General features: G+C 39.1%; 1 protein-coding gene across 2 annotated transcripts in view; it reads right to left on the bottom strand.

Moving 5' to 3' along the window:
• Positions 1-8492, bottom strand: part of LOC136428329 (CST complex subunit CTC1-like) — a 91915-nt gene extending 83423 nt beyond the window's left edge. The window contains exons 1-15 of one of the 2 annotated variants that reach the window (XM_066417757.1): positions 8187-8492; positions 6739-6865; positions 6428-6553; positions 6082-6224; positions 5594-5678; positions 5263-5380; positions 4985-5050; positions 4532-4607; positions 3662-3748; positions 3080-3172; positions 2583-2690; positions 1493-1554; positions 783-885; positions 535-618; positions 285-412 (exon numbers count right to left, since the gene is read on the bottom strand). In XM_066417757.1, the coding sequence (XP_066273854.1) occupies positions 285-412; positions 535-618; positions 783-885; positions 1493-1554; positions 2583-2690; positions 3080-3172; positions 3662-3748; positions 4532-4607; positions 4985-5050; positions 5263-5380; positions 5594-5678; positions 6082-6224; positions 6428-6553; positions 6739-6865; positions 8187-8243 (1463 nt within the window). In that variant the 5' untranslated portion in view covers positions 8244-8492. The remainder of the gene's footprint in view (positions 1-284; positions 413-534; positions 619-782; positions 886-1492; positions 1555-2582; positions 2691-3079; positions 3173-3661; positions 3749-4531; positions 4608-4984; positions 5051-5262; positions 5381-5593; positions 5679-6081; positions 6225-6427; positions 6554-6738; positions 6866-8186) is intronic. The other variant, XM_066417759.1, reaches the window with a different exon arrangement.
• Positions 8493-8514: the final 22 nt, after the last annotated feature.

Raw genomic sequence — 8514 nt, 5'->3', positions numbered from 1 at the left:
CTCTAAGTAACAATTGTAGAAAAGGCAATGGGTAGTAACAGATTAGCCTCTACCAGGCTCCAGACGTGGCTGGAAAGAGTAGAAGTCGGCCAAATAGAGTTGGCTAGCCGATAGATACAGCTTGCCATATTGATTTTTACTCTTTCTAGCCACGTCTGAAGCCTGGTAGAGGCTAGTAACGGAAGTCTTCTTCTTTTTTCTTTCTGCTTAGGCTCGTAAAAACAAGATTACTAGCAGTTTGCACATGTACATGTCTTGATAAATGCATATTGGCATTGACCTACCTGGTGATGAGGGAGGTGAACTTCAGTCTCAGCTGATGGACAGCAGTCAGCAGGAAGTGCAGCTCGTACAGGTTTGGGTTCAGGTGGTAGATGAGATGGTAGAGTGCAGCAGAATGGCTGGTGGGTGGCTAGAAATGGTAGATATCTTGTTACACTCACATACATGTAGAACCAGTAATCCAAAGAATACCAAACTTCATAGACTATTCATTATGGTAACAGATAAACTTTAAAAAAGACACAAACTAACCTTGTATGGTGAATTTAGTGAAGAGAAGGACCGGATGATCACAGAGCTGGCTGTACAACAACACAACATTGCCACAGCATCTCCCTGAAGCAAAAATATCAAAGTTGCTGATTACCATACTGTCTTGGACAGTGCGTTTGCTATTCAATTATTCCTTTTGTCTATCCAAGTGGCCTTACATGTGCATGTTATGACTAAATGTTTCATATGTCTTGAAATAAAGCTTGGCAAGTCTTGTTGATGTTTACCTCTGTATGTTCCTTCACCAGATGAGCATTGTACACTGCTATACAGGCTCCCACCCTCAGACCTCGGCCTTCATTCACATGTAGTTGATAACCCAGATGCAGCCTATTGTACATCCAAGGAAAGATTTGCCTGGGTGCCATCCATGTTAGTTTATACTGGGATTCCTATAGTCTATATTCCCCCCTACTAAAAATACTGTAGTATCTATATCATGTATAATACATGTATAGTAAGGGGGAGTATTAGGAACTAACTAGGATGGCACCCGGCAGGCAAAGGGAAGGTATGTATGATACAGAAAATTTGAAACAACTGTGTCGGAAGCTAGAGGAAAAAAGAAACAAAAAGTAAGCTTGGCTGCATATAACATTACGGTGGTTTACATTGATTTCTTAGTATTACAAACTTAAGAGACTTTGTGACAATCGAAATGGAAACCTATAAAGTGAATGCAAACAGAAGGATAATGTCAATGGTTTGCTTTACAAATGTATTTCATTCACATTTGTCCAGAGAGCTGAATGCACCATGCATATGGGAAGGCAAACCTCAACATTAAATTTACTTCAAAGATCTGTCCAAGTTAGACTTGCTAAATTCGGCAAAGTATAAACTATATTTGTGGTATATCATGCATGTTGTGTTAATAGAAGTCTAATATGTTTTGCTGTGCTCGGCTAAATTTGTCTGAAGTATCAGTCTATCACACCTGACTTTTCCCTCCAGCTGGTAGATGCCGACATCATCATTGACACAGGCAGTGATGGTACCCTGGGCGTACATACAACAAAATAATTGAATAACTGATGATTCAAAAATAAATCTAAATCCATAAAATGACACTTTGGTGTTCAGTCATATACATATACAGGTATATGCAATCAATGAAATATCAAACTCTGGGATTGTTCATGGTAATATCATAGGAGTGTCACTTTACACAGAGGACCAGTTTATGTCCACTATGGGTCATGCACATGTATTGTGCAAAAATTGAGCAATAAAGAAGTAGATTCTGTCATGTCTCTTGTTCATACAAGGCAAGTATCCAACAACACAATAAACCCCTGAAAGCTGCAACAAGAAGTTTTTTGCAAGTACATGTACCACCCATGAAGTATTCCCCATAGTCATATAATTTGACACTGCATATTTTATCCCTTTCTTCTAACAGAACATTTCCTGCAACCATCACCCATGACCTATTTTCTACAGGAACTTAATTCAAAGCTGCATATTTCATTCAAATGAATGTAACTTGTAAAAGCAGCTGGCATCAGAGTTTCCTTTATCCATGAGGATTTATGGTTATGTAGTTTTGAATAAGCTTCATATAAACATTCTGAAGAGCGTTATCTACAGCCATCATGGATTAGTGGCAGTGCTAACACTCATGGGTGATTGATTGATTGGCCGGTTGAGTGATTGATTGATTGAATGGTTGAATGATTGATTGATTGATTGATTGATTGATTGATTGATTGATATAACCCAGTAGGTTTGATATTGCGACTCTCTGCCATTGTCTTTTTCAGGTATGTGGTGTTTTCAATAATTCAGTCCTAAACTGGTGCCTCTATTTTACAATAGATTTGATGTTACTTATTATTATAAGAAAGATATGGAATACAAAATTGTTGAAACACTTTGCTGCATTAAAAATGAACGCTCTTGATTTTTTGTAACCTCTAATGTTATCTGAGGAATATAAGAAGCTTTCATGTATCAGTGTTTAATCATTGGCTGTACAATTTTCCTTAACTAATTGTGTTTCCTGTCATGTGGTTTGCATGTGGTACCTGGTAGGAGCAGAATTTCTGCCTAACTGCACCGCCATGAGAACAGGAGCGTGTCTCAGCAGCGCCACCATCTGATCCAGCAGGAACAGCAGCTGCCAATAGAACTGACTGAAAATACATTAAACAGATTTCTTTATTTACTAACAAATTATCAGGATGTCGAAAACCATAATTGACTAAAACCACTACAACTGAAAGTTGCTGAAATATCATTCATAACACAGTTACACAGCATGTATTAACCCAGTGTTGAAGTATCTTTACTATTATACTATTTCCAGTCAAAATTTTCTTCTTTCTAGAACTATTGTAGAAGTCATAATTTGTTACAGAGTGCAGGATGGGCTTCTTCAATGCATAGCTCAAGAGTTGCAGATAGTTATAAGCTAGGTGTGACAAATCATTTAGCATATCATTTGAGACAAACAATGATTATGACTTCATAACCAGCCACAACTGACTCAGGAAAAGGCAGGAAAAGGTCTAAAGGACCGTACCGGTAGGCTTGGTACACCTTGAGGTTCAGCAGACTGAGGCAGAAACCGGGTTCCAGCTGTCGAGCAGTACACATTCCTCCTATCTGCACTGTCCTGGGAGTACAATAGAACAACAGTGGCAACAGTCAAACAAATCTAACACAGTAAATATGATGAGGAAAACTAACCCACTTGATCTATAGCTTTAATAATACACTTGCTGTCAACTTGGGTCTAAGCACCAAATGACTTTATTGGTTTATTCAGGAAAGGAAAAAAATTATTTATTGATGAAAACAGAGAAATTCAAAGTTGATTTGTGCTACGTCGATGAAGATTAGACATCCAGGTAATAAGATACGCCAAAAAAAGCAGTTACTCAAACAACTGGATATGATTTTGGAAACGGTCAGACGTTTCAAGTAGCATCCACTACTTTTCGTCAGTGACTGTGAGCAAGATCAGTCGAACAGCAGGTTTATAACCACGATTTGTGCTAGTTCACAACCTTTAACATCTCTATGTTACTTTACATCATTCTAAGTCAATAAAAAACGAATTAAAAAAAATTAACATCAGTCCAGGTACTGTTTGTTGCCTCACCTTGAACAGTGTGGTTGGTTTGAGACCACTGATTATGTATTCTCTCCTTGGCTCCAGTAGGTGATACAAGTGGACCAGCTTGGTTCCCTAAAACAGTAACAAAATAGCTTTGCAGGAGACATCAAATACTGATTTGGTTCTAGTGCTTAAAAGCAGAGTGGAAAATTAGATATCTGAAATGTAATTGACAAGGAATTGCTATTAGCTGCCATCCAGTCCAAATACAATTTTCTTTTTTTCCATTAAGAAGAGATTCCTATGTTCAAGAGCTGTGTACATTGCTGGAGGTGCTGTCCTTGGTGCTGACTGGGTTATCTACTAACATTGTTGAAGGCACTGTATGTGATATGGATCATACCTTGCAGGTTCTTTAATAGAAGTTACCAAATTCCTGTTTTGGTTGTTTCAGGATAAAACTGCTGGCATCTCCATTTTCATATTACTAGTTTAGTGCTCTTAAGAACTTCAATCTGTAGTTCGATAGCTAATCTAAAATTTCAAGCAAGTGATACATCAAGTACAACAAAAGGTTAATAATATATTACTTTTTCTGATACTTACATTTCAAGAATTTTCTGTATACTTAGTGTACAATAGTACCCTTATCCTATAGCTTACAATAATATCTAAAATTTAGGCGCACCAGTGCACCCACAGTCAAAAATTAGGTGCACAGGTCCAATGTTGTGCGCGCACAGGTGCACATGCACCCACTATTTCGAGTCCTAATACTAGTCAGAATAATATATCTTCTGTGCTTCGTACTGCATAGTTTCTCCCACACTTAATTCCTTATTTTGGACAGTATATTTGAAGTACTTACAGTGCTATAAACATGTTTTTTTCTAAACCTGCTTTCCTCTTACATACCTTGATGATGACAGGAACATGCTGCTGCTCTGTTGCAGAACTTAATTTGAACATGAAGAAGACAACTTCTTTCACCCTGTAGAAAAGTGTTAGGACACAACTAAGTAAACAAATTCTTATACATTTTATAGACCTGTATGAATGAATAGGTACTAGTATAGGTTCAGGCAAGCACAAAGATTTGACCAATGGATAAACAAGTAAACAGACTGATGGTGACCTCTTTTTTTTCAAACTTCAACTGCACTGGAATAAAACGAAGAAGAAATCACTTCCTACTTCAGAAACCTCTCTTATCTTCATAATCATAATTTCTAGGTGGAAAACAAGCTAGGAGGAACAAAAAAAGGAAAAAAAATAAGACAAGTATTTAAGATACCATGATGGGAAGAAGAAAAAGAAGGAGAAAGACAAAAGCAACACAATGTCTTCTTTGAGGAGCCATTTAAGTACCTAAGAATGGTGCTTAGTTGAGTCACTTGGCCTTGTATACTGATCACCTTGGTCTCCATACCTTTCCTGAAACAACACGAAGAAAGCAGTGACTCTCACCATCCTATATGATGAAGGAGTAGCCTGAGTGTCATCCTAGTCAGTTTACTGGGGTTCCCATAGTTCGTGAGGGGAAAGTATGGGAGTAAACTAACTAGGATTACACCCAGGCTAATGAAGGGGTGTCAGACTAAGAGAAATTCCCAAAACATTTCTGATGCTCTAACCTCACAACTTACCTGTTGTTGAGAATGGTTGCTGCTGCAGGGATCTGAACTGCTGAGACTAGTTCCTTCATCTTACGAGTATTGATCAGTTGACAAGGTGGCACTGTTACTTCCACGTATCCCCTGTTCCCTGCATATGGATAGCTCATATTATGTGTTGTTGTTGTTGTTTACATTTCTTACATCCTTTCCTAATCATCTGTCACACATAGCAAAATCTTATCTTGAAAGGTTTCATAAACTTGATGATATAAAGGATCAAACATGATATGGAGCAACTAACAAATAAATGGGAAAATTAAATGCATTATTATAAGATTCAAACAAAATGGAGTTTCTTTACCTTGTTTATGTGAAGCAGAGGGAATGTAGTTCCACGAAGGGAGAAAAACCAGTTCTTCAAATACATCATTGTTCAATGTAAGGGTCTGCATTAACAGAAAACCATTGGAAGCTTTTATACCATAAGCATGTTCATTTCTATGCTACATAAGATTGTATACAAGAGAACTGCAGGAAGTACTAATGTTTGTGCTATGTTAATTGTTATTTTAGGGAGAAATTATCTAAGGAGGAAACACAGCTACATGTTGAGAAATGCATGATCTATGTATGATGATGATCCACTGTGTTCTGCAGCTCAGAGGTTGTGGAAACAATCTCTGGCTGCATTCAGTCTTTCTTCATTTCTTTCCACTGTGCCTTCTTTCCTGTGAGCTGCCGTAGCTCTCTGAGTTCCTTTGCTGTTCTTAGGTCTCCAATTTCTTTGTATAACATAGCATAATCTTAAAAAGCTAAAGGCAATTTTGGAGACGCAAGGAATCAACCTGCCTCACAAAGTACGACACCAGTGTTGTCTTGAATATAAAGTTGTCCAACTCTGTTGTTCTTCCCAACACTGAGAGTGTTAGGTTCAGATGTCAACCTCCCCAGGAGTAAGGCACGGATGTGACTGAGACGTCCGACAGGAATGCCTGCACAGAAAATAATTGGTATGTCAATCATAGAAGTCTTTCCAACTCCCTCCTCCTGTCCTTACAATATATCAAAGCTGAAGCTCTTATATTTGTTGATGAAAACATGCGACTTGAAAGTGCAAAAAATGGAACTGATATAATCCATCAGTCTTTGGGAAGGGACACAGTAGAGCAAGCAATGGTTCTGTTATCATTATTACCTGCTGTTCTGTTGTTAGTACATCCTGTGTGATTCGATGTTGACACATGACTACAGCAGGCTTGGTGCTGCTCTTGTACCAATTGCTTGACTGAGATGAAACTATAAGACAGAGGCAGTTCCATTCCTGGAATAGACGCAAATAATATGCTATGGTTGGTTAGTTGCACACACGAGAAATTACAAATTATTGTACAGAATTTACCCATTTTTCTTAGATTTCACTTTGTACCTTTAACAAATGTAAAAAATAAGGTGATAACGACTTTTGAGACCCAGTATATAAGTGCCCAGTGCAGGCCTGAATGTTACCTGATGTAATGCTTAAGACTTGGTTCACGACAGTTACGGCCAATTCTGAGCAGTTGATGTTACAAGAAGAGCTCTCCACAACATGCTTCTCAACATGATGGTAAAGATTTCCAAGCCAATCTTTTTCCTGTAGATGGAAGCAAAACAGGAAACTGTAATATATACAGTCATAATATCTTAGTGTAGTGTCCATACTATATAATATCTGAGTGACAGTCACAGCAGGAGAAAATCTATGGTATTTTCCGAGGTCTTGCAGCTGAAGTAGTATACGACTAGAAGGCTCTGGATTGTCCACACAAGCCTGGAATGATAATTCAGTAATTGGATGAGCGGCCTCAACTGGAAGAGATCTTCCTACCTGGCTAAATGATCTACTCTGCTCTACTCTACTCTGAAGGCTTCTTGTTTTAATACTGCAGTTTGATATAATTCGTGTGTAACGATATACCTGATATGTAGATTGTAACTAGTTAACTTAGTGGCTTCATTTCTTTATCATTCTTCGAATTGACCTTGTCAATCCTCTTGTGGAAGGGGAGGCATGTTATGAACCCACTAAGACACATGTAAGACCATTATTTAGTAATTGTAACCCCCCATCATGAGAGTGGAATGGTCCAAGGCAGCCTCGTTCTGGGAAAGACTCATGCTGGCATTCTATGTGTTGGAATCCTGGGGGTCAGGGAATAAACCATGTAGCTCCACAATCTCTGTCTTGGCTCCCTGTATCTGTGTCCAATGACCTCAACATCGGTCCATAACACTTCCATGGAAACAGAGGCCCCTTTCTCCTATAATATGCCTGTTCTCATCGTCTGTCTGTCGTCAACAAAACCTAGGATAGACGTACAATGAAAAACAAGTACCCCCTCACAAAAGCTCTCTTTGCCTGGCAATTGACTAGTCTTCCTACCAAAAAAAAGGCAAACCTGTGTTTGACGGCTAAAGTGACAAGTTTGCATGAGCAGGTGCTGCCATTTTCACAGAGTTAACAGTGATTTTGAGTTTTTTTGACAGAGGATGCCTACGCTAGGCATTGCTAAGCGTAGGCATGGCTTTGAGTAGCCTCTACCAGGCTCCGCGGGATGGCTGGAAAAATAGTAGAAATTGGCCGTAATAGAGTGAATAGTGTGCCAAGGGAGTTAGCTACGGAGAGAGGACAGTCTGCCGTGGATGGCAGACTGTCCTCTCTCCGTAGCTAACTCCCTTGGCACACTATTCACTCTATTACGGCCAATTTCTACTATTTTTCCAGCCATCCCGCGGAGCCTGGTAGAGGCTAGGCTTTGAGATCAGTCTATTTGTTACAGTTGTTACGTTCGTCATTTTTCTCTGTCAAACAAATGTGACATAAAAGTGCTCCTCGATTCTCCCAAACTCCCAAGCGAGCCGAGCAGCGAAACGTCAGTACTGACAGTAGCAAGGAAGGAGGAAGACATACTTACCACATCAGAGATCTCCCTCCCCATACGTTCTTCTACCGCCGCTAGTAGTTCGTCCATGGTTCCATAGTGACAAGTCGACAAAGAGTTACATTACAGGGATTCTAACATAACATAGAGCTAGCTGGAACTTCAATCCGATCGGCGGGCAGGCTAGTACTGTTGTTGTGGTTCAACTCGTGCATCAGATATTTTTCGAGCGGTCGCGCCATCTTTCTGTTGAATGGATGGACGAGACAACGTAGTAGCAGGGGGTTGAAATAAAATATTCTACTAATTGGACAGCTAACATGACATATTTACACACTTAATGATATTACTTTCAGTAACT

Source organism: Branchiostoma lanceolatum, chromosome 2 (genome assembly GCF_035083965.1).
Source record: "Branchiostoma lanceolatum isolate klBraLanc5 chromosome 2, klBraLanc5.hap2, whole genome shotgun sequence".
NCBI lineage: Eukaryota > Metazoa > Chordata > Leptocardii > Amphioxiformes > Branchiostomatidae > Branchiostoma > Branchiostoma lanceolatum.
This window is presented reverse-complemented; position numbering and strand designations above follow the sequence as displayed.